The sequence below is a fragment of the Falco punctatus genome (genome assembly GCF_963210335.1).
Source record: "Falco punctatus genome assembly, chromosome: Z".
NCBI lineage: Eukaryota > Metazoa > Chordata > Aves > Falconiformes > Falconidae > Falco > Falco punctatus.
In genome coordinates, this window is record NC_137586.1 from 52,920,819 (window position 1) to 52,946,216 (window position 25,398).

General features: G+C 44.2%; 1 protein-coding gene across 2 annotated transcripts in view; it reads left to right on the top strand.

Moving 5' to 3' along the window:
• Positions 1–25,398, top strand: part of ABCA1 (ATP binding cassette subfamily A member 1) — a 97,650-nt gene that overhangs the window by 14,200 nt on the left and 58,052 nt on the right. For both annotated transcript variants that reach the window (XM_080371371.1, XM_080371372.1), the window contains exons 3-6: positions 3,888–4,028; positions 9,682–9,775; positions 13,481–13,622; positions 14,550–14,671. In XM_080371371.1, the coding sequence (XP_080227497.1) occupies positions 3,963–4,028; positions 9,682–9,775; positions 13,481–13,622; positions 14,550–14,671 (424 nt within the window). In that variant the 5' untranslated portion in view covers positions 3,888–3,962. The remainder of the gene's footprint in view (positions 1–3,887; positions 4,029–9,681; positions 9,776–13,480; positions 13,623–14,549; positions 14,672–25,398) is intronic.

Genomic DNA, 25,398 nt, shown 5'->3' on the forward strand with positions numbered 1-25,398 from the left:
AAGGGTTGGTCCTTTTAGACCAGTGTTGGCAGGTAAAAATCTCCGTTCTCTTCAGCAGAGCAGACTTACGCTGTGGTGATGAATTCACGCAGCTTTTCTTATTCCAGACAGAAACAGTATTGCTGCTTTAGACAGTTCCAGGCAAATGTCAGGAGTGATCACTGATACATACTGATGGCTCAAAATTCTACTTAGGTGAGACACAAAAGCCTGCATTGGAGACTAGCTGGTGTCTGTGCGTTTTGGCACTGCAGTGCTAAATTTCAAGTTGGATTTCCTAGCTACACTGAACTTTACCAGACTAGTCTGAAGTGGAGATACAGATGATCTTCAGCTCCAACTGAGCTGTGAGTGTTGGTGTTACCAGTTTTCTGCATCTGACTTAGAATTCTTGCCTGTTGTCAGCTGGAAGAACATCTGGAAGGGGGCTAAGCCATCTTCCTCTGAGAATCTTCTGTTGCAGCATGTTTTCTGATGCACTAGTAATTCAAGTGGACCTAGTTTACTTGCATCAGCAGTGAACCCAATCTGTCAGCCTCTCTGGATCAAAATCAGACAGCTCTAGGCATCAACAAACCTGTATTACCCAGTCTGTAGCAGATACTGGGGCAGAGTATGCCTTTGAAGCTGTCACCCCAGTGTGGCTGGAAGAGCTGGGCATCTTTCACGTTTGGGTTTTGTGCTGTTGGCGATTAGTCGGTTGTTAGGCCCTGTCCCCTTGTTTAATGTAGTGACTTGGCTGGCAGCACCTACATCTGGGCCAGGTTTTCCAGTCTTCAGGCACAGTCCTTACAAATCAGTATTTTGTTTCTTCATTTGAAATAAAACTTGTGTCCAGGCAAACTGGCCTTATTTGAAGGCCAAAACACTTGCTTTGCTCACAGTGAAGTTCAGCTCAACTCCAGAAAGCTGGAGTCCAAGCAGACAGCCACTGCTGAGTCTGCATGGCTGCATAGGCTTCTGCAGATGAGCTGAGATGTGTAAATAATCCAGTATTGCCTAACTACACTTAGCTAGTGCGATGTGGACCCTACAACCTCTACAAGGCAGTATTTCTGTGTTCTGGATCATGTGAACTGACTGCAACTGTGAGGGACCAGTGCCTGGATTTTTAGTAATGTGGATTAAACCAGCTACTCCGTGACTAGCTCAAACATCCCACAGACTGCTTCAGACTTTATTCTGCCTCTGTGCAGGGTATTAAGGCACAGGAGTTGGGTGTATTTCCATTGATGAGGACAGCAAAGGTCTCTCGCTCTCCCTGGGATCCTTCCTGCACTCTTCCTGTCGCACACTGTTCTCATGGGGTTTGCTATTTAGCTGTTTAGCTGTAATCACTGGAAAGTGTTGGAAAGTAGTTTGTTGCAGAGAGTTGGCAACGTTATAGAGAGGGGAAATATGGAGTGGGTACTCTGAACAGGTTTCTGAAGATAAAATCTGTTGTGTAACTCCCAGTGATGTAGAAGGTTGTGCAGTCTGTTCCTGTCCTCTGCTTCTGCATGCCAAATCTGTCCACTGGCTGCGGGATTGGACTGGGGCAGAAAGGCTTTGTGTTTTGTGGCACATTGGAGAGCACAGCAAAGCAACTGGAGGTCTATGACCCACAGACAAGTATCCTTGTGAAAAAACACTTGAAAAGAGCAATTCTGGTGTTCTGTGAATGATTTTTTCACCAAGTTAGTGGTCATGGGGTACCTTCAAACTCGGTAAGTGGTGATCCAGGTCGCTTGGTAGGGCAAGTAAAAGCATTGTTGCCAAATCCCCTGAATCCTGAACACAAACAGCTCAGTGGAGGGGGTATAAAGGAGGGTTGATAACAATCAGTCCCTACTTAATTTAATCTCTGGGTTACATGTTAATTGCAGCTTCAAATGTGTAATACTGAAATGGAGGGGAAGTGCTGCAAAGCCCCCTGTATCCAAGCCTGTAAGCAGAGGTGTGATTTGGGTCCATGAGCGTGTGTGCACAGTCCTCAACAGCCAGTTTGACCGTAGAGACTGTCCACAAAGGGCAGGTTTTCTTCCTGCTGTGAATGTGCTACTAGCCTGTCAAGTGCATCACTCTGTGTCTGGGAATTCACTGTCTATCACCAGGTGTGCATGCAGATGAAGTGTGTTCATGTCAGGGTGCTGCAACCAGCAGGAAGCACTGGGCAGGGGAGGAAGGGGAGGCTCTCCTGTCACATCAGTTGGGCATCCCTCCATGAAGGTGCATCTGTAGAGGTCATGTCAGGGAATTACATGAGTACCTAGTAGAAGTTAATGAGCCCGTGCTGCCTGTATACTCATCTACCTGTGTGCTGACACAAGGTTCAATTTTTAGGGTTTTGTAGACATCTGTTTTCGTCTCTGTACTGGCATTAAGGAGCACTGTTGTCTTGTTGTGATACTATGGTGTAATTATCTGTAGAACTCAGCATAATGGGTGTAATTGTTTTTCTTAGTCATGTTAGGGCAAACTTTCTTGTAGCACAGACCTATATTATTAGAGACAAGTTTTTAATCTACAAGTCATTGTAATAATGGAATCTACTTTTGGATGAGACTTAAAGGCCACAAGTGTTCATTAACTCCAAACGCACATCCAGAATTGCCATTTATCATCTCGTCTTACTGCAGTGTAGGACTGGTCAGAGTATTTCCAGTATTTCCTGAGGAAGTCTTATGTTCCTAGCACATTTACGGCTTCTGGGAAGTTTTTCAATGCAGTTTGCAGTCAGGCATGCAGCTCTGAATCACAGGGCTAGGGTACTGGTATGTGGGACACTAGAATCAAAAGCATGTGTGTTCCCGGTTTAACTGATGTTGGGAGGGAATGGTTCTCTTGCTCTTGTGTGTGGATTGGCTGCTAGCTGTCCTGTTAACACGGAGCCTGTCAGCGGAGTATATTTAAGTATGCAGATCAGAATTAATTTGATGTGGATTAACTAAATTCCTGTGTGCACACTTACTCAGAATGAAACAACTCTTCATCTGGTCTTAAACTTGAAAGTAGATTAAGTTGTGCCAAATTAATTCTGGAAAAAAGATTTAATGTTTAACATACTAGAAGCTCACTTTTCCATTCGATTGAGTTTTCCTGCAAGTCTGTGTGTACCCAAGCCTATTCCATGCTGTTAATAGCCACCAAAGAGATGAATGTGGTTTTTTAACCCTTTATACTTTCTTGTAGTCCTGCAAGGTGCATACTGAATGCACCCAATTCACCACAGTGTTGGAGACCAGGTGGTTGCAAGACATGAACACTGACTCAACAGCAATTTTACATTCACTTTATCCAAATATGAATGGCTGCAGGGTCATTCTTGGTCACTTAGCTTCAAGGAAATGGACATTTCTCCATTGCCTGTTAAGTGCATAGCATTTTCTCCTACAAGTCGTGGTGTTGACTGGACTTCAAAACAAAGGCTTTCCTAATTCGGCAGGAGGCTTCTCATCATTATAATAGTGAATATGGAAAAAACTTTTTTTTTTTTTTTAAAAAAAAAGGGGTTAAATTGCATGGTTCAGTCACATTCAGAGGGGTCTTTAAATCAGCTTTCAAAACCTATGATTTTTTTTTTCCTTGTTCTGGGCTGTTCTTGCTCTTGGAATTTTTGGGCAGGAAGGAAGAAAATTGTTGTTTTGTGGGTATTGCATTCTTTTGTGTCTTGGAGCTCAGAGGTAAGAGACAATGAGTCTAAATCTGAGCTTACTGAGACCTATGAGACTTGGCTAGAGTGCATGGGGTAAAGAAGGTAGTAGTGGGGAGTGTCATGGGGGCTGCAAAGCTACATGAGGCCACAGAGTGCAGCCTCTACCTTTCCCTGTCTTGTTGCCTTTTCTGTTCTGACACAGCTTTTCCCTTTCAACTCATTTTTTTTTTCTTATTTTTTCCCCCCCTCCTAGTTAATGCCCAGCCACAACAGCTGTGCTGTGTATTGCTGCTGTGCAAAAGGAGCCCCTGGGCTTTGCTGAAGGAAGATGGCTTTCTGGACACAGTTGGGATTGCTGCTGTGGAAGAACTTCACCTACAGGAGAAGACAGACTGTAAGTATTGGACAGAGGGGTTTTTGAAGTCTCAATTGTAACCTTGTAGCTTACTCTTCAAGCAAAACAGGGAAACATTCTGTATGCTAATATTTTACCTCCAGTGGTCCCTGGCAGAGCAACTGGTCTACCATTAGAAAGACCTGATTCAAATTGAAGAGAGTGGTGGGTGGACATAAACTAGAGGGCTTGAAGGTGCTCAAGTCTTCTTTCCTGAATCCCAGTGTGAGGGGGTGTTGGAGTAATGAAACGCTCACGTCTGACCCAGCAGAGAGCGTGCCACAGCCGCTTTGTGCAGCGAGGAAAATGTAAGATGAAAACCTGTGCTATGACCTGCTCCGCTCTGCGGGTGGGGCATTGCCATACTGCAGGGATGTGTGCTTGAGTCTGAAAGCTTTTGAATTCTGCAAGCTGCAACAGCAGCAACAAAATTCTGCCATTTCCTAATGGTCAAAATGGTGGAGGCAACAGGCATCTTCAGTCTCTTTGATCAGGGAGAGAAACCCAAACTTGTTGTGTCTTCACAACAGGAGGTACAGTTTAAGTGACTGGCATGAAGCATGTTCTTGCATTGGCCTGGAAACAAACCCAGGCAACTGATGTTTTTCTACCAAGGTGTGTTCTGATTAGTTTAAGTGCTAGCCTCACCATCTATTAGCAGTGTGGGAATGTACCTGTTCAGATAGACAATATGCAACAACCATTTCTCCTTGTGGTAACGAAGGCACAGGAGTATGAACTAGGTATGGTGTCCTTAAAATTCTTCTGCCTTTACATTAATGAGATGCTGTAACTCCTGCAGACAACTAAAAGCCAGAGAAAACATGCTCTTTGCCCTCCAGGGATTTAGGGGATAACTGTGCTGGACAAGGGCATGTTCTGTACAACAGGCCTGTGCAGAGGATCTGTCCTGTTAGATCTGACCTTGAGGAGGTATGAGTAGGGAATGTGAAGGGAACATGAGTTACTGAGGTGGTGAGTGGAAAGTGGTCTGTCTGATAAGCTTTCTGAACCCTGCAAATGTCAGGGTCCTTGCCAGCTGGTTCGGGCTGGGTGGTTTTAGAAACTGAGAGTCACAAGGGAGGGGAGGCTATCATGTTCACCACTGGAGATGGAGACGGTCTCTGAAGTCTTTGCTCAGGTATCCGAGGCTTGGACACAAGTCCAGTTCATTCAGATCTGGAATTAGTCCATTCTTAAATAAAATCAGACAAGGGTGACTCATGAAGTTTTTGACTTTTCCTGTATACCTCTGTGGTTACAGCGGTGCCAGCGATGGCAGGAATTTCTACATTGTTAGCATGTTTTTTGACCTTACCCCAGGATCCTTGATCTCCCAGGACAGGACTGCTCAGCTGGGAGACTGGGCTGTGTCAGCTGCAAGGAGCGAGGCTATCTGCTCTCTGAATTTATGGGCCAGCATCCTGACCTTGGGAACAGCCTCATAATTTAGAAGAATACTGCAAGAGAGCTGGGGAAGGTGGTCTCTAAACTGACTACAGCTCCTAAAAAGATAGGCTGTTCTTAGCTATTGATCATGTAACCTAGGCTTTTAGGGCTGAAGACAGTTTCTTCCTCCCTTGCCACTTAGAGATTTTACTCCTGACCTCTTCCAAACTGCCTTAGCAACTAGGGGAACTGCAGATCTGAAACAGTGCTTAAACTGGTTAAACCATGAGGAGACTTCACAAGGAGTTGTTTTACACTGAAAATGATGGGACTTTTTTGTCAGGGTCTTCGTAAAATAATGCATCAGGTTTGAAGGTTACCTGGAAGAGGTCTGAGTCTAGCATGCATGTCCTGTCAAGGTAGCTGTAGGCAAGCTTGCTGGGCAGCAGAGCTGCATTTGGATTCTTTGGCAATGCCACAAAAATGCAGTAGGCTAAGCATGTGTTAGTGAAAAAGACCTTCCTGCTTGTAGTTTTGTCATGATTTTGAATCTGCTCAGCTATTTCTTGGTACCTTCTGGCAGCTTCTGTATTGGTTTCCCATCAAGTAGCCCAAAGGGCCTGAAGCTGCTCTTAGTCTCTGTTCAGCACTGATATTATTAGTTAATTCACAACAAAGGCCTGAGACATTGCTTTTTTTTATGGGTTCTTATATCTGCAGAGTTTTTCTCCTTAGTGCTTCCCATTTGGGCTTTACCTGAAGATATCAGGAGTGGAAATCCACTTAACAGAAAATGGCAGAAAAGTAGCAGAACATCTGTTCTCACCACACTTACCATGGCAGCCCAGTCATTCATCTGTTTGCTTTAGTGTTTGAAGACCCTGAGCTGGGTGTGCTGGTGATGGTGCTCTCCCATTTGCACTTACTGAAGTTGTAGCCCAGAAATAGTTTGATCCTTGCCCTTCTTCCCACAAGAAGCGTAGGCTAGCCTTTGCTTCCCACCAAACTGTCCCCTTGGCTGCTGTGAGTTGGGGCTGCATTGCAAAAGCTGGGTTCAAAGCTCAGCCTGACGTGTGCAATTCAAGTGTTACTTTGTACTGGGTAACTTCCAGCAGCACCAGAGTTGGGAGGAGGAGTTTACAGGGAAAGAGGAGGAAGGAAAAATCATGTTCAGGGGTCACTGTGTAAAAACCAACCAAACAAAAAACCCAACCAAAAACATTTCTTACTCCCTGCTGTCTTTCACATTAGGTGACATCTCAAACTTGCGTGGAGAGACTGGTCAGCTGCTGGTAGCTCTCTGCATTGAAACTGGACCATAAAGGTGGGGAGGGTGGTTGACAGTGAGATGGGGTGGTAGTTTGGTTAGTTCTTCCTCAACAAGCTTTGTATTGAGTGTAGGTCTCAATATTTAATGGTATCCTGCATCATTGGCCAGCTGGTGTAAATTGGGCATGCTTTGGGGACTAGCCTCTGTAAAAACAGGAGCAGCTTGTTCCTGGCCAAGTGCCACCCCTGGATTCAGCTGCTGTGTGCAAATGGGATGTTCCTCCTTCAACTCAAGATGTCGTGGGGTGGCAGAGGGGGGTTGGAGGTCTGAAGGTTCATTTCGCTATTTACCAGCCTGGTCTAGTAGCTGCAACATTGAAGTGGGTGGGGAGACTTGGTTTTTCAGTATCTAATTAGTGTGAACCTGACTGCGATGAGTGATGCCCCTTTTAGTATCTCTTTGTCCTCCCCTACAAAGGCCACAGTGGATGAAAAGTGCTGTCACAGGAAGGTCAGGAAGCATAGGGGAAGGAACATACTGACCTTTATGAGCAAAAGGAAGAGGTTTCAGTTTTTCTTGAACAGCACAAGAGGCTGCCCAAGGAGTTCAAACTCTATTGAAATGCTACTGACGCATTGAGATTGACCCCATGCAAGCCTCTGGTGCAGCAGTGGCCAGCTGTGTCTCAGTGAGTACCATCTGAGTGGCTGGCATGATGCAGCAGTCTTCAGCTGTGAAAGTGCAACTTGGTCAGTCCAAGCTGTATCCGTCCTTTCTCTGTCCTCCCTGAGCCTGTCAATCTGCAGAGTAAGATGCATGTGCAGAGGCATATAGCACTGTGCACGCAGCCTGCATGTGATTACCTTCATGACTGTCATTAACCATAATCAGGCATGCAAAAGAAGAGCTGTGTGTGCAGGTGGCCAGGCTCCCCTTTCAACAGCAGGGCCATTTGGGCACTGCTGTCCACCCTGGTGTGGTGTGGCTGGGGCTGATAACTTTCTAAGCAAGCCAGGGCTTGATCTGCAGTGCAGCATCTTTTTTAAGTGGTTCTGTAGCAGTCACGGGGCTGCGAGGGCCTAGCTGGCTACCTTGGTCAGGTGGAGAGGCCTCTCCACAAGCCCAGCTGACACCACTTTTACCCAAGCAGCGTAGTGGCAGTTGCTCAGGGTGCATGCTCATTGCCTACATCCAGGGTGGCAGAGGGCTGCAATGTGTGTCAGGGCATGGCCATCTACACTGGTGGAGGGAATGGCATGTTCTGGTTTCACAGCCACCCTTGTCAAGAAGAGGAAGAATCCTGCTACACTGTCCTGGCAGCAGCTGTGAGAGGATCTTGGAAAGGAAAGGAGCAGGCAAATTGTCAGTGTCCTAGCTCTGAGAATCTCTGACCTCTGGGAGCAAGGCCACTGTCTAATGCAAAAGGAAGCAGACTGTCACTGTTAATGGCTCTGTGTGTGTTGCCACTACTTTTGTGTGTGTGTGTGTGAAAACAGAGATCAAAGATACCGAGACATCTTCCTGGCATCTTTGTTAGTGTGGAGCTGCTTAACCGGCAGTAGTACAACATGTGCGTGAAAATAACGGGTGGGAAACAGTGGCCCAAGCATATACTGCAGAGCCTGGCATTACTGGCAGGAGTGCCTGGGAGACTGCTTAGTTTTTGCCTTTGAGACAGGGTTGCCATTTGGTTGGACGTCAGCCATGAGGAGTATCTGTGAAGACCCATCCTATATAGTTTCCTCTGCTGGATCAAGTGGCGTTTGTTTTAATGCACTATTGTTACAGTCTGAGATTACTTTGAGGTACACCTAGTATCGCCTAGAAGTCTCACCTCAAAGTTTGCATGGAGTACCTTGTGCTGAGTGTCAGGAGCCTAATTTTAGCTGTTGATGGTGTAACATGGGAAAACATCTTTGTGTGGGGATTCTCTCTCCCACTGGGGTGCAGGTCTTACTCTATTTGGCTTGCAATAGGAATGATGTAGATATCTTATTAGAAAATATGGGGTTTTCCAGGAAAGACAGGGAAAGGATTTCTCTTCTCTTGACTGAGTAAACACTCTATTTTCCCTCTCCCAAAAGGAGCAAAAACATAAGTAGCAGCATAAAAAGCTTTTGGTTTTTCTTCCTCATGGTTTACCTAAAATGCATGTTTAGGCAGCTTTTCTGGAGTGGGGAAGGAGGGGTGTGGCTGGTGAAGGTCAAGCCTGGGAAACCTCAGCTTATGTCTCAGAAGCTCTAGGATGAACTGTTACTTTTTTCACATGCTTCTGTAGGACGTGGCAATCTCCATGAATTTTTCTGTGCTTCAATTCCTTGTCTAAATAATGCTCTGCATTTAATAGCAGGCCTTTCTTATATTCTTGTCTAGTCCTTCTGAGTTCTTTATATCCTTACCTAACACTCACTGCTCATCTGTAGGTACCCTGGACCGGTGGGTGCCTACCTTTGGAGGGGGAAAAAAAGTACATTAGAATAAAACAATAACTAGGTATGAACTTAATCTTGGTAGCTCTGCTTTCCTGGTACCACTGCACTTCTGCAGCCCTGAAATTGAAAGATTGGCATAGCTATGTGTTAGTACAATTTCATCACCTGATGTGTTAGTGTAGAAGCTCAGTAGTTTGCTGGGAGAATGGCATGGAGGTGTTTCCCTGTATCTCTAAATTATGAGGCCAAAAATTCAGATCATGGCTGGAAGATTCATTGGGAGGCTTCTTTCAGTCAGGGGACAAAAAGAACTAAACAGCCCCTAAGCACATCCAGTTTAGTCCCAGAACTGGCACATATCAATGAGAAAAGCCTGTAATTCTTTGCAGATTATCCTCTGAAGTTGGAGGAACAAACTTCTTGATCCTGGAATGCACAGGCAAAATGAAGTGAGGCAGTACTTGCAAAACTGTCCTGGCTTAGAAGTGAATTGTCCTGAAACCTCTGCTCTGTCATGTATTTTGAATGGGATGTTTTAATACTTTGTCTTTATTGTTTCCAGTTCCAGCTGCTGATCGAAGTTGCCTGGCCTCTGTTTATCTTCTTCATCCTGATCTCTGTAAGACTTTCATATCCGCCCTACGAGCAGCATGAATGTAAGTATCAAACACAGCAGCTGTACCCAGAATGGTGGTTGTTTCATGGTTAGAAGGTAATAATGCAGTTGGCAAGATGCAAAGAGCAGGGGCAGTGGCTGCATACTTAAGTCAAATCTTCAGGGAAGTTTTAATGGCTCTTTCCCTTCTACCTTGGAGACTGCAGTGTGTTCTGACATGTTTATGTTGCTCCAGCACTGTACATTGCTGCTGTTTCTTATTTTTTGCATTTATGTATTAGTTGAGAATTTGCTGTAGAACTGTGACAAGTCTGCAAAACCCACACAGAACCCAAGTCTTACTTGTCATCATTGATCTGTATGTGACTTAGCATAAAAAGAAAGTAGTGTTCAGATCTATAAGAAAGCAATCTCATTTTCAGGCAGTAATGTGCATTAATGTATCACATTAAAGAGCCTGAGCAATTCTACTCCTTCTAACCATTAGACTGTCAGCTCTGTATTCAGTAGATTGAGCAGTCATACATTTGTGGGGAAAAACTACTCTTCTTTCTTCTTTATATCCTAAATTAGCACATTTCTGCTTTTCTTTTAAAGGAAGCTTATTCTTGCGCTGCCAATGACAATCTTTAGGCATCTGTGTTGGTTACCATTTGATTTAGGAAGCATGACTTGTTTATTAGCAACATGCTTTATCTTACTGTGACTGGTGACAGCTTCATACTGCAATTAGCTGACTGGAAGAGGTCTTTGTTATCTTTCCTTTGCCTGATTACCGCAAGGTATGGTTTAAGGGTGAGCACAACATGATTCTGGAGGGCACACTGAAGTGTTTAATTCTTAAAATGAGTAAAGAACTAGCTCTTCCAGCACTTACCCTATGGCTCTTTGCAGTAGCTGGAGCATTTTGTGCTGTTTGCTAGGCTTTCAAGTTAGTAAGGATCCTTCTAAAGCTGAAGTGTTTATGTTTACGGTGCCCGTTGCACTTTGGACACTGCTGGTCCCGTGTACTGTTTAACTCACTTTCTGCAGTGCTTAGCAGGGTAATTGAAGCTTTCCTAAATTAGATCTCATACTTCGCATGACATTTGAACTGCCTTTTCTGACTGAATGTTACAGTGGCATTAGAGATACCTGTAATACAGATGTGAAGCTGAAGAGAGGCAATGAGCAGTCTACTCAGCTGGTATAAATAACTAGCAGCCTCAATGGTAATTTGTTTCAGCTGTGGTGGTGCTGTATATAACTCAAATCTAACAAAAGCTGCCTTTTCATAGAGCTGTTTAGTTTGGGCTTGTTAGTCATTAGTGTCTATATAAATCCTTTGCTTTGCTCTGGTATGCTGGTGTCACAAACTGAGTCTTTTGCCTGCAGCCCTTTTTCCTTACCATTTACACTAACTGATGTTGGTTGGTTTGCCTTCTGCCAATGTTATCTTCAGGAATTGTGGAGTGTAACTTTTTAATTAACTTTTTGTGGTAAACTCATCTCCATTTTTAAAAGCTTCTGAGAACAGGTAACTGAATTTCATTGAAATCTGGATTGGTTTCGTTGAACGTTCACTCGTGCTGACAGACGTGGCTGTGTTGTATAGTTGAACTGTTTTAACTATTTTTTGCTGAACTGCAAGCAGAGATAGCAAGAAAGAAACCTTGAGTTCATGGTGAACTTTGGCAACCCTGTGGATGCCTTAAGGGAAACAGGATTGTTATCTGTAGCGGCAGTGCTGTATGCTGTTATGAAATCACTTGCAGGTAATGCCTGATGATAGCAACAGAGCTGCATGCAAGTGCTTTGTAGCCTCCAGATAGCCTGGATGGTTTAATGCTATAGTGTTTTTCAATAAACAAGTAAGACTTTAAGTCTTCTTTTCCTGTTTGAGAAGAAGAATGCAGGATTCGTCTGTTTCTGTGGTCAGACTTCCTAGTCAGGACTTTTTTTATTTCTAGCAGCTTGGCCTACTGTAAGGAACCTTTTTCTGGAAAAAGTGGGGGAAATTTTGCCAGCCCTTAAGTGATAGTTACATGGCTTTCACCAAATCAGCCAGAGAAGGCAGAATGCTATTAATTGCTGACTTGTGTCTTGTAGAGCTTGACTTTTCTGTTTCTGTCACCCTTGAAGGTGTTAAAAATGTACTTCATTTGGGGAAAAACTCAAAACTGGCAGATCCCCGCTTTACTCATTGAGAAAGCACTGTTGCATGCATCACTATGTAAAGAGCTACCATGAATTATTGTGCACCTTCCCTCTTTTCATTTTATTTTTAATAGTTTGAGTTCTTAGCCATGTAAAATAAAAGGCATGGAGGAGGGAGTAGGTGCTTCTCAGGGAAATTTTACAAAAAGAGTCTGGAAGTCCTAGTATTTTTCATCTTTTCCCCACCTCTCAGCTGAGAAGAAGAAAATAAGCAAAATGAGACAAAAGCCAGAGAGATCAGGTAAACAGCTTTTCTATTTTAAACAGAGAACTAGGAACAAACAGTCCCCTGGGTACTAGAAACAATGAACCTTTGGTTCCTTCACCTTTCTCCTGGACAGAGTCCTTTGCTTTTTCCAGGGAGAGCTGATAAGCTCCCAGTCTTCCTTCAGCCACCTACGTTAACCAGCATTTGCTGTAATGCAGCAGCTTAGACCTCTCTTCCTCGTGGGACTTTGGTAGCTCAGTTGTGGCTGTGGAGGTAGGAAGCCAGCCCTCCATGTGATTGCAGGTGTGCTGCAAGGATGAGGTGGGCGCCGGAGGGGAGAATGTGTGTCTTGTGGTCAAAGCCTTGAGTAGCTGCAAGATACTGAGGAAGGGGCATGACCTTCCTCTGTGCTCCCCTCCCTAGTGTGGGGTGAGGAGGGGAGTTCGTTTGCAGAAAGCAGCCTGATGGCTCATCTAAGGTACAGGACTATACAAGTGAAGCCGTTCCTGTTGTTGGAGGGTAAGGGATTCACGAGTGCCTGAGTGGCATACTGGTGGAGATCTGCCGCAAGTAGTTACTGCTTTAACTTTTGACCAGAATGCAGAACGTAAGCAGGACATAAACTCTGGGCTATGACTGAAGTAGATCTTTAGTAGCTAGAGTTAGACTTCAGCAAAAAGATTTGAAACACAGCAGGCAGGTACCTAAACATTTTAGGAGATCTAAAGATTTAAGACTGTCTGGAAATCAAGCCAATATGGGACAGCAGCAGCATACTTATCTCAGGGAAACCAATGCAGGCACCCACCCCACAACTGCTGACTCTTTGCTTGGTGTTTACAGTGTGTGTAACTGAGGTGAGTGGATTTTTGAAAACAAAAAGGACTGAACAGAAATACTGTGGGTCTTCAGAACCCAGACCCTGACCACAGCTGTCTGTGTGGCCTCAAGCTTGTGTTAGTTATGCATGCAAATCCAGAGGAGCACAGCTGGTTAGAAAGCATGTATATGGCACCACTGCTAGGCTTTTGAGTTGCCTGCTGTTGGGCATTCCTCAGCAAGAAGTACTATATCCAAGTCAGCATGGCCAAAAAAACATTGCAGAGAGTAGCAAAGAGCTTCTGCAGGCTTAACAAGGTATAGTTTTTCAGTGGAGGTGGCTAGACCAGTGTGGGGAACTTAACATGAGCTCAGCTCTTCTTAGTGTTGGCTGTTGGGCTCTCATAAGCAATTTGGGGCAGTAACCAGCACAGGATTAGCACTGCCCTTCAAATGTAGTGCTGTGTAGTAGTAGCTTGTGTCCTGTGTTTCTGTCTCCTAACTCTTGCATTTCTGTTCCAGGTCACTTCCCAAACAAAGCTATGCCTTCAGCAGGAACCTTGCCATGGATACAGGGGATCATTTGCAACGCCAACAACCCTTGTTTCCGCTACCCAACTCCTGGGGAATCCCCAGGTATTGTTGGAAACTTCAATGCCTCCATGTGAGTCTGCCTGCTTTTTTTGTCATCTCTGTTCATGGGGCAACATGTGGGAAAGGGATGTTTGGAAGTTACCAGCTAGTTGTGTAAACCTACACTGTTGAGGGTTTTGCTGTTTCTGCTGCCACTGAAGTACCAAGCTCTCCAACTACCAAGTTCAGAGGGGCTGGCAGAGAGCTGGCAGGTGTGCAGTATCACAGAGTCCAAGCAGTCAGAGCTCATGGTGAATGAAAAGCTCTGCCTCGTTGAGGGCTGCGTCCTTTCTGTTGTTGGTTGCTCAGAATTTGGACCATAAAGAGGCAAGATGTAAGCTTTTTTTCAGAGAACCTCTTTCCCTGGTTAATGAACCTCTGAGACGGATTGTGTAGAGTGAAAGGCAGTTGAAGTGCAGGTCTGGTGGATACTTATGACACTCTTTATTTATTACTGGCTAATGTGTTGCAGAAAGCTGAATTTATGGCCAACTTCCTTACACCCTGCCCTGCTTGCTGCATTCATACTGTCAGGCCAGTTCTACTTAATGTAGAGTAAAATGTGTCTGTAACCTGGAGAAGCATTTGAAAGGAGCAAGGACATACTTGTATTATTTTGCTTCTAAGAGGAAGCAGTTTACAGGCAGCAGGAGGCCCTCCTCCACCCCGGTCTTAAAGAAATGCTTTCACATGCATAGAGGTTTGCAATGTAACTTTGTTTGACCTTGGATTAGCAGCCATCTTTTATTAGGCTCCTTGGATTGTCCCAGGGTGGTCACTGGAGAAAGGGCTTATTCTACTGAAGAGGGCAGCGGCATAAGGGCTTATTGTCCAGGAGAGAGCATTGGCATAACTGTAAAGGGACTGGAGTTTGGAGTTGGGGTGTAAAACTGTATCTGTGGATGCTGGCTCACACAGCTGATGACTGCTGGTTGTTTTTGTGTTTTCCCATCGCCAGTGTTTCCCGGCTGTTCTCAGATGCCAAGAGGTTACTCTTGTACAGCCAACAGGACACGAGCATAAATGATGTCCAGAAGGTTCTGGGAAAACTGCGCAAGCTGGGAAACTCCTCTGGCTCAGGTAACAGCATGGTAGAAAGGACCAGCTACGTCTGGTGTTTCTGGTCTGGTTAATTTTGCATGTATGTGAACTTCTGAAATGTACAGTTAGCATTACAGTTTTTCAAACCCTTTAAAATACTGCAGAAGTACCCTAAGCCTCTCCTGTGTCTTTAGCTTCTCTGGTGGAAGGTGAAAGGGGTGGTCTGTAACTCCAAGGATAGCAGCTGTTTTTGATACAAAATTACAATCCTCAGCCCACTGTAGTCTGTTAAAATGCTGACTTTCTCAAAGGAGTGAAAGCAATGTGTCTTTTTGGAAAACACTAGTTACCTTGCTACTTTCTCAGTGAAGCAGTGAATGCAATATAGCTACGATTTAGCGCTCTACTGCCTGAGCTGCAGAGGGAAATGTGAAAGGGAAGAGCGCAGATGAGGAAAAGCTGATGTTAGCTTCCAGTTTTCAAACTCAAAGCTGATTGTTATCTGACAATGACGCCTCCCATTTCCCTTGGTGGGGTGTTTTTTTTTTGTTTCCGTGTGACTTTGGTGTTGGATGCATCATTCTCTGCTGTCGTGTGGCAGGGTCCAAAAGAAAATGTTTTGTCTTGGGGACTCACACAACCCCATTTGCCATGGAAAATGAGAATCCTCCAATTTTTAGCTTGCATGAGAAGGTCTGGTATGCATTCCTGTCCTGTGCAGATGAATAAGTGACTAGTGTGAGATGAGATGGGAAGTGTGCAGCAGAGCTAGGGCATGAGACAGCTCTGCCCTCTCTTGGGAAATGTGACAGGTCTCTCGTTATTTCCAGGTCTCTCTGACATGGTAACTTGTTAGAGTTTTTTTGGGTACTTTTCTCTGAAAGATTATTTCTCTTGGCTGCTGTTAGTGCCGCATGTGCCTACTGTAAGTGATGGAAAGTAATGGTTTAAAAGAAATACAGCAGTGAAATAGAGCAGGAAACATAGCCGTTGAATGTCTTCACCTGCAGCCTCTGTCCAGGCATGTGGAGCTCTTTGAATATAGGTGTGATTTTAGTGTTTTGTGAAAGCTGTTCCTCGTTTTACAGTTGTGGTTCTTTCTGTCTCTCTCCTCTTGAGCATGGCTCAGGCAGGCTGCGGGACAAAAAGTTTCTGACTTGGTGTGATGTGAATAGTTTCATATCTGATATGTCCTGAGCTCGCTTCTAAAGCAGAGATCGTGTTTTCACATCCTTTCCTGTGTTGCTCAGTACACTGCAGGTCACCTTGAAATAACCTGTATTGTTAGTGATGGGCTGGCAGATGCATGCTGGCTGTATGTACGGACACAAACTGTGCCAGGGATTTGTCTTGGCTATGTAACACTCCTGTCTCCTTCAGGGCTGTGCAGAATCCTGATGTGATCAGATCTGCAGACGATACTGCGATCTACTGACTCTTTAAGCACTGGTTGATACTTTCACTTATGCATAAGGGACACCCTTCCTTGCTGGGCTCAAGATCAGTACCACTAAGCTCTCGCTTTTTACTCTGAGAACTGCTAAGTGGCATGTCATGCTTTTACCCAAGTCTGCAGTGGTTTTAGGGGGGAGAGGATGCAGAGTGAACCCTTTACAGAGATGGACTCACAATGAACATGGCCAAAATGAGCTGAGATCACTGTTTCCCAAGGAGCGCTTAATACTGTTTTTTCATGGACCTCATCAGGGAAAAGGTTTGACTTGGTGGTCTTGTGGGAGCAAGCTGTTTTCATTAGAATGATGGACATTGTTACTGGATTTTAGACTCTGTGCCCACAGCAGTATCTTGAAGCTAACTCTTCCAAAGAGAGTAGATACTGGTGATGTTTTGAAATGTGCAGTGAACATCAGACATTGATGTTTACAAAAAACCTACCAAAGCCATAAGCTGAAGCTCTCATTGCTGGGAAGGTTTGAGGGGGAGGAATGATTCCCAGAAGTATTTTGCATAGGGAGTATTGTACAAATCCACAGTCAGAAGGCTCATATTTCTCTAGACTATAAAGACCAGTGGACTGACTGCAAAAGTAAGTCTCAGACCCAGTCATCAAAGATTATGTTTTCTATAATACAATTTTCCAAATGTGTAATAAAAAAAAATTTAAGTCTCTCTGTCGTTAGAATGACAGAGTGCCTATTGTTGACAAGGCTTACAGGGAACAAAGCCTGTTTGTCCTTCTCGTGATACCCTGATTTACAAAGCCTCCAACGTGGGGGTCCCTGTTGCCCACTTGTTGGCTGCCTGATTCATTCCCTGACAGCGTGCATAAAGCGGCATTCTCTAATCTTGCAAGTACTTGTGTATTTATGCTTAGCAGTGCTTAGATTCCTGTGCAAGGAAGGGGAGTACAGGTCAACCCTTCAGCTTCTCTAGACAATGAGGTGAGAGATGCTTAAATCCTTCCCTCTCTGGGGCAGTTCCTCCAGTGACTGGGAACCTCAGACGGCAGTAGGAGCAGGTGTCAGATGTAAGCACACCTCCAAACATGAAAACACTGCACTTAAACATGTATTTCCCCAATTAGCAGGAGGACTAATTACCTCATCAGCTAATAATTGAGAACATTTGTAATACCTCCTCTGTTGCAGCTCTGACCTGGAACTGAATCCATGTGGATCAGTGGTGCAGACAGATGCAGCTTTGCAGCTCATGTTTCCCCGGTGGGGAGGGATGGTATGCTTCCTACTGTGTCATGTGGGCTCTGCTGGAGTCTCTGCAGCTGCTTCATCCCCTTACGCTGGTGTGATGGCCTTGCTTCCACACACACTTCCTGCTTCTGCCTGATGGCTTCAGGAGGTGGTCATCCTTTACTAGCTCACCAATTGGAGCTGTGGTATAGACTTTGTTCTAATGCTAGTCATGGCAGAATATGCATGTCTGTACCTGGCTTCAGTTGTTTGAATCTGTTTAGAGAGCATTTGCTGAAGTCCTTTCACTTCAAGCTTCTTTTAAAACAACCTCACAAACTAATGTTAAAGGTGTGACTGTTAGTGTTGTCTGATCTGATATTAGGCATGTGCTGAACCCTGGGGAAGGGAGACTTGCTTAAGACAGAGTTCTCATGCAGGTGCCTGCAAGTCAGTGTCTTGGTTAAAGACAAGGTAGGACACTAAGATTATGTTCAGGCAGTGCTGTGCACTCATGCCAGCAGGCTTTGTATTTCAGTAACTTCTTGATGAGGTGAGAGAGAATCCCTCGTAACAGGGCTGTTGGTCCAGGAGTCGGAGGAGTGGCTCCTCTTCTTTGTTGCTCTGAGGTCTAGAAGAGCTCTCTGGCGAAGAGAGGGGAGGGTGTTATCAGCAAAGAACAGCCCACCCTTGCTTCGTGTAGCACCTGTTCTGTCCAGGATGAAGTACTAACAGGTGGTGGGTGGGAGTTCAGTGCAGGCAGCTCTCATGCCACATGGGTGCTGCTGTTCTGTGGCCACGTTCAGTGCGCCTTGGGCAGTGAAATCTACATGCAGGCAGACACGTACCTTAACGTAATCAATTTTGCAGGCAGGTGCCAGGTGCCCTCTCCTTTCCCACACTTGTTACATTTCTGTCCAGCAATGTCACCAACGTCTTCAACACTACTGATAAGGCAGAGTACAAATCAGAACAGAGTCAAAGACCTTAGTGATAGCACTTCCAAAAGCATGACATGGCTCCTGGGATTGCCACCTGCAGTGGGTTTGGCTCACTGTTTGCAGGCATTGGGTTTGCAACTCTCCTCAATGCCATTTTAGCAGAGGATAAAGTGTTTCCAAGAAACAAGCTTGCTTCACCTTTTTGAAAGGTGAAGATACAGCTTTCTCCTGGCTCTGAGACACACTTTCTTTGTTTCTTCATTCTCTCTAGAGGGCTTCCAAATACTTTGTTCTGCAGTGCCATGAGGTAATATATCAACAGGTAAAAATAAAGCCACTTTGGCTGTTGTTAACAGTTGCGCATATAAGCCAGTCTAGCAGGTATTGACTTCATTGCTTTTATTTTCAGGTGATCCCAAAGGGCATGTTTCTATTTTTCTTGAAACCAGCCCAACTAAACAAAAATGGAGCAATGGAATAGTCAGAGGGAAACAAATATTGCCTGAGAAATTGCATCAGATATCAGGCTATTATTCCACGTGCCCTGCCTTTCCCTGTTGTTTGCTGGATTAGTGTCACTTCTCTAGGAGAAACATCAGCTGGGTGGCATCCTCTGCTGATGTTGCACCCTGCTCCACAGACAGGTGTTGGGACTAAAGGAGTCTGCAGCCGGTCTGGTCAGTGCTGCTGTTATTTAAGAGGTAAAAGAAGATTGTGGAAGGCTTGGGCTGAAGAGCGGCCTTGGGAGAGGCTTTCTGGTTGTGTGGGTCCTACTGTATGATTATCAGGTGCTCAGGGAAACAGGATGTTGTACATTACCTGCTAGATGATGTTCAGGTGATAGCTATCTCCCACCTCAGTGTCTTCTCCCTAACAAAATGACTCCACACCCTTAAGCTAAACAACCAAACTGATTCTTACACCTGCCTAATTAAGCTGGTTTCCTCCCTGATTTCATCCTGAAGGATCCTAGGAAAAACCAGCCAGGCTAGACTGAGGACTAACAAACCATACGTCCAGGTGGCCTTCATCCCCAGAAACACCTGCAGACACCAGCTGTGGCACTGTGGCATTCCTGCCATCATACAGTTGCACATAAATATACAACTGGGTTCTCTGATACTGTGCTCCATAGTGACACACAGGCCCTTGCCTTTCCTTTAGGCCAGGGAAAATGTTGCCAAAAATACTGCCCTGTATTTAGATATATTAGATGTATAGTTAGATCTTGACTAAGGATCAGGATAGGGATGGGTGGGAGGGCTGTTTTACCCTTGTGTTCTCAGTCCTCAGCAGAACTCCGCAGGGCATTCCTGGCCGCTGCTGCCTCCCAGCCCAGAACATCCAGCCGGGAAGGGGGGGGAGCCCAGGACTGCATGGGAAGCACTGTAACTTCTGCTTTGGTCAGGTGCAGTGTGTCAGGATGGAGGAAGTGGAAGAAGCTGCTAATACTGGGTACTTGGGTTGCACAAGGGGTTTTGTACTGTGCCACGTTGATTGGGCAGTTAGAGATTCAGATACACATGGCAGTCTTCCCACATTTGCCTAATTAATTTTTTCTTCAAGTCACTGAGTTGCTGAGCAGGCACAGACTTGAGTGTCCTTAGTTACTGTTTTTGTGAGTGGAAGTTGTGCAGGCAACTGCAGATCTTCTGGAAAAACCTTTCCAAAACATTCTTGAAAGGACACGCTAAGTCCCTGTGTGAATCCAATGGATCTGTTATTTTCCTATCCTAAACTGAAACTGGGAGGCTTACAGTCAAGAAGCATGCAAAGGTAGAGAAGACTTCTTATGGCAGTATGAGTCTCAGGCTGGGTGTTGAACAGTTAGCTATGCAGCTTTTGTAGTGAGGTGGCATGATACTTGCTGAATTAAACATTTGCACAGTTACCACTTTCAATAGTCTGCTTCTGCTTTCCCTAATATTTTGAAGCCAAAGATAAGATTAAAGTAATAAAATGATGTTGGCAGAAGTTTAGGCACAAAGGTCTGCTGCAGCATTAAATCTGTTACCAGGAGCATCATACTTGTTTCCCTTGGGGTTGTCTCTGAACTTTCAGATGTTTCTGTGTAGCAGCATTGTTATTGCATAACTTTGCTCAGAGGCTGAGATGTGTAAGCAGGTAATGGCGTGATGTACGTTGCTGTGCATGTCTTCTGATCTGCAGAACTGGACTTCGGTGCCTGGTTTTGGTCTTAACTTCCCTTCTGCTGAGATGCTTTTGAAGGAGAGGTTTAGAAGAATTACGCCAGCTTAGGTTCTGGATAAGTGTGTATGGATGTGCGTGGGAAAGACCGAATTCCCTTTGAAAGTGGAATATTAAAACCCCGTGCAATATTACATTAGATCTGGCCTTGCTGTAGTGTCTGCACTATGCTAGGTTACAGGAGCTGGAGAAAAACATTTCTGAGAATCCTATCACAGAATGCTGTATGAACCCTGGGAAAAACACAAGGGAAGTCACAAGCATGAGAGCATTGGTCTGTACTGGTGAAGGTCTGTGCTGGCGATTTGATTAAGACTAGCTAACCTGGTGGTGCCAGCTAGTGATCCGACTGCATGCAGGGAAGCCAACAGTGCCCGTATCCACAATTAGCAGCACAGCTATTCCAACAGATACCAAATCACTTTACCTTAAAGGCACTGTCTTTATCTTGCTATTAACCTGTCTAGGTTACAACACAAAGAAAAAAAGACTTGCTTACTGTGCTTGTCACAGAATAAGTAATGTTTGCATGTATTGCAGAAGCAGGACAGTATTAAAAAGTTCTGGGTGCTTCCTTTTAGTCTTGTAAAACTCTTCAGCCTGGTCTGTCAATGCTGACTTTTATTTTGAACCAGTGAATAAAATGGAGAGTGTTAGTAAACAATTACACCTTTCACACTCTCCTATTATCTTCCTCCTTTTGTATGCAGCCTTATCAGTGCAGCTTGCTAATACCAGCATTATGTTGCTGAAAACTTATGCTTGGTGTTAACTTCTATTTGCATTTATTCTCTGTTTTCCACTGACACACTTTCTGGATTTGTTCTTGGTGACTTCTAATCTCAGAATCTCAAACTGTGTGATTGGTGGAAGATTGGATTTGTTTTATTTGAGCTATAGTCTGAGGTCGGTTCAGAGAATAGGATAGAGACTTTTCACATTGAGTTCGGTATTAGTAGTCCCCTAGGAAATTTATACCACTGTCATCTGGTGAAAAGTTCAGCTTTCTTGGGGGATTGCCATGAGGGTAAGCTTTTATGAGAATGGTGATTATGAAATTGCCACAGTTGGAAGAATTCCTGTCCACTTCAGCGTCTGACTTGGTACTGAGGCTAGAGTGCCTAATTTGGATCTGACCTCCTTTATCTCTCAAGTTAATATTCAGCTTTGGAACCTTATCTAATAATAATACATTCCACTTTCAGTGTGTATTACAAGCACATACTAATTTTTACAGCATTCTTGTGAGCTAAATAAACAGCTGTCAAGGAACTGGAGCCCTCATTCTTAAACACAGTAGGATGGGGCAGTTTTTAATGTAGTCAGGATGCAGTAAAAGGTGATGGCTTTGAAATACTGTTGATGGTGAGCCAAAGTTCATTTTTACCTAGACAAGAAGATAGACCATTGCTTGGCTGAATTTTTTGAAAATCCATGGAAGTTCAGGTTTTGTATGCAGCCTATTTAAAGGGAAACAGATGCTGTTCTATTTAAATATTTTTGGTCATAAAATGAGTGAGTGCTAGTGCAACATATTCTACCACCTGTTGCTAAATTTCTTTGCAGCTTCAACTAACTGCAACATTTTTCACTTTGAATTGGGGTTTTTTTTGGTGTTGCTGTGTTGTCAAGTAGTGGTTGTATCTTGTTGGAGGTGGATTTTTAGTTCAGGTTACAGGGATTATGCTTGTATCTTACTTTGCACACGCTTTCCAAAATTCTGGAAAAATCCTTTGAAATTAAATGCAAAAGTTGCAGAATAAAAAAATGATACATAGTTTTCTGTATTAACAACTGTTGATAATTAACTGAGTTTGTTAAAACTACATGTTGTTTATGCCTGTGTGTCATGAAATCCTCAGCTGATGGAAAAATTGGTGTTGCTCCGAATGTAGTGGAGTGCAGCTCATCTGTTAGCTGAAGATCTTGCCCTAGCTTTTTTTTATGCTGACCTGGCAGCACTAAGCTATATGTGGAGGAGATTCAGGCTGATGTGACACACATCCTCTGCAAACAGTCAAAGTTTCCTTCCCTTTCTGATTTAGTTTTAAGGATGGTGCAATAAAAGATCCTTTTAAGGGATTTTAAGTAAAGACCCCTTTCCTGTGGGTTTTGGTTGTGCGGCTTTTTGTGGCACTTGCCCTCCGCCCCTCCCCCCGCCCCCCCCCCTGCCCTGCCCTTTCTGTTCTTCTACACCTCTCTTTTTAGAGGCAAATACTACATGAGTTAGTCCCTAAAGATGCATTTTTGGTTGACACTGGCAGAAAGTTTGCATGAGTTAATAAGCACGAACTGTTCATCTCAGGGAATCCTTTCCTGGTAGTTTCAATCTGTTTTAGCAAGTACAGCTGGAACATAACTGCATTGTATCTGAGGCTGAGGGAGCATACATATATGCTAGAAGGGGTTTTGTTGGTGGGACAAAAGACAGTTTGCTGCAAAGATAGCAGTATGTCAAATCTGAGTGCTTGTTCTGACTTGTGACAACTGGCTGCTTAAGAAAGTAGCAGCTGTTGTCTACCCAACAGAATGCTACTCCAGAACAGCAGAGAAGTGCTTTGTCACTTGAGACAACATGCAGACATGAAAGTGCATTGTCACTTTCCTCATAGCAAAATCACAGCTATGTGAACATGGTCAAGTTACCAGGTATTCCTGCTCACCTGTGCTATTTTCCTGCTCTGTTCCCATACTTGCCCATGGCCCAGCAGATGGGGAAAAGTGCTGCTGTAAAGCCAGGGGACAGAAGTCAAGACAATGGAGAAGCCCTTTAAGACCACAAGTGTTTTCAGCTTCCTGGTCCTTTTCCTTCCTTATCATGTTAGCTCTTGCTGCTACTGAAGAAAGTGCAAAGAATTTTACCAGTGCACCCACAAAAATAATGTAGATCTCTCCAGCAGTCTGTGCTCAATTTGCTTCAGGTTAACTGCACTGCTTTGGGACTTCGGTACACACTGCTGTGTTCTTAAAGCAACAAGAGACGATGCTCTTTTCTGTGTCTACTAGTAATGCTCTTGTCCTCCATGTAAAACACAGGTATCGGTGCAAGTACTCCAGGGTGTATTTTCAGCAGGCAAGTTATGTCAGCACTGAAGGGAAGGAGTGGTTAGTATATTGACAGTCCAGAAGAACACCAGCCTGAAGGATGAGCTCCTCAGACTACCAAGGTTGGGAGCATCCTGATGTGAACAGCAGTATAGTGTTGCACTGAAGATACAAGAGTCTTGATCTCTAACCAAGACTTTATGTGAATTTAGGTAATCCATATCTACTAAGCATCTGCTTTTCAGTCTTCCCCAAAGATTGAGAAAATTCTGTAATTATTGCAAAGTGCTGTTGCTCAACAGTCTGATTTATACTAGTGAAGAGGCTGAATGGTTGCAAAGGTTGCCCTAAACTAGGCAAACAAAACATAATCTCTTGGTTTAGTGCTGAAACTTGATTTATTTTTTTCCCCTTCCTTTGGACTTGAGTCTCAAAAGTAAAAACCAAACTGGTATCCATAAGGATAACTTTCCAGTGACCAACTAAATAGAAACATAGGGAGCAGTCATGAGAGGTTGAAATAATTTAGATGTAGATGTGTTTTCAGTGTAAGTAGACCATGTTTCTGCTTAAATGGACTGTAATGATTGGCTTATTCTTGTTAATCTTTAGCATTTTTTGCTACCTCGTGGACTGGTTTGTTCGAGGTGGCTTCTGCTGTATGCTAGGTGAGGGGCATTAGGACTTGGCAGTAAATCCAGAAGGGACAGGTCTTCCTGAATGTGTGGGAAGCAAGAGCCACTATGATCTGCTGACTGCAGACTTGGCATCTTGTTAAACTTTAAAGTCACATGCAAGTCAGGTTCCTCAAATTTGTGTTGAGTGAGAGGAGGGGAGCCATGGCAGGGTAAGGCTTTCACCCAAGGGAGGGATGACTTTTTCTTTTCTCATCTCCTGTCTATGTAAGGCGAAACAAATACAAGTACAGTACAGTCAGGATCCTGGGCAGCTCTGTTTGCTATTTTCCTCGAGGTTCATTGTTACCCATGCCAGTTTTGTGGGGAAACCCTTTAAAACCAGATAGCTGGTGCTATGATAAGTTTCAAGTAGCATGACGCTGCTGGAATGGTTCTGCCTGCTTGTCTTGGGTGTTTAAAATGGTTCTGATCTACGTGTATTCTGTCTGCATTTGAACCAGAAGCCTCCCAGATGCATGCTGACATAGCCGGCTCATGAAAACCCTTCTGCTGTTAGTAATGGTCATTTGATTCAAATGTCCAGTTCTACTTTTTCCTGTGAATGAATTTCCACTGAATTAAAGGTCACTTGCTCAAGTGCAAGGAATTCTGGATGGGCTCCTCCTGGTCACAGCTCATACTTTCAACTTCTGCTTAGCTCCATACGTTTTAATACTATAATGTTATTCCTTGTATGCTCACACCAGTGTTTGTCATTAAATAGTGGTAAGTGGCTGGATGTGATCAGGGTGTTTGTTTTCCAGCCTGTCTATTGATTTTTATTTTTATTTAAATGTATTTTACTGTGTCTGGGTTGATGTTTTGAAACATCTAAAATTGTGTATTATCTAGGTCGTAATGTTCCTATCGCAGCCAAAATCCACTCTAAACAGCAAACCATTCTCATTAGAAGCACTTGTCTAAGGTGGATTTGACCTCTAGACACAGTCTCCATAGCCTGTACCAGTCCTAAATGTGTTCTTTGTACCACTTGTGAAAACTTGTTGCAATAATCGAGTCTTGTATCTGGTTACATCTGAGTTCTGTCATCTCTGTGGCTGACAACCCCATTCAAAGGCTGAAGAATGTGCGGTCTGTCCTTGTTTTGTGAAAATTAGCAGGAGAATTTTCAAGCAGTTATCACGGCTGTGCGATTGGGAGCTCTGCTTGGGATTTGCTTTTTAAACCAATACAGTAAAGATACTTAGCCTGCTGCGTTTTTTTGCAGTGTTAGAAACCTGAATAAT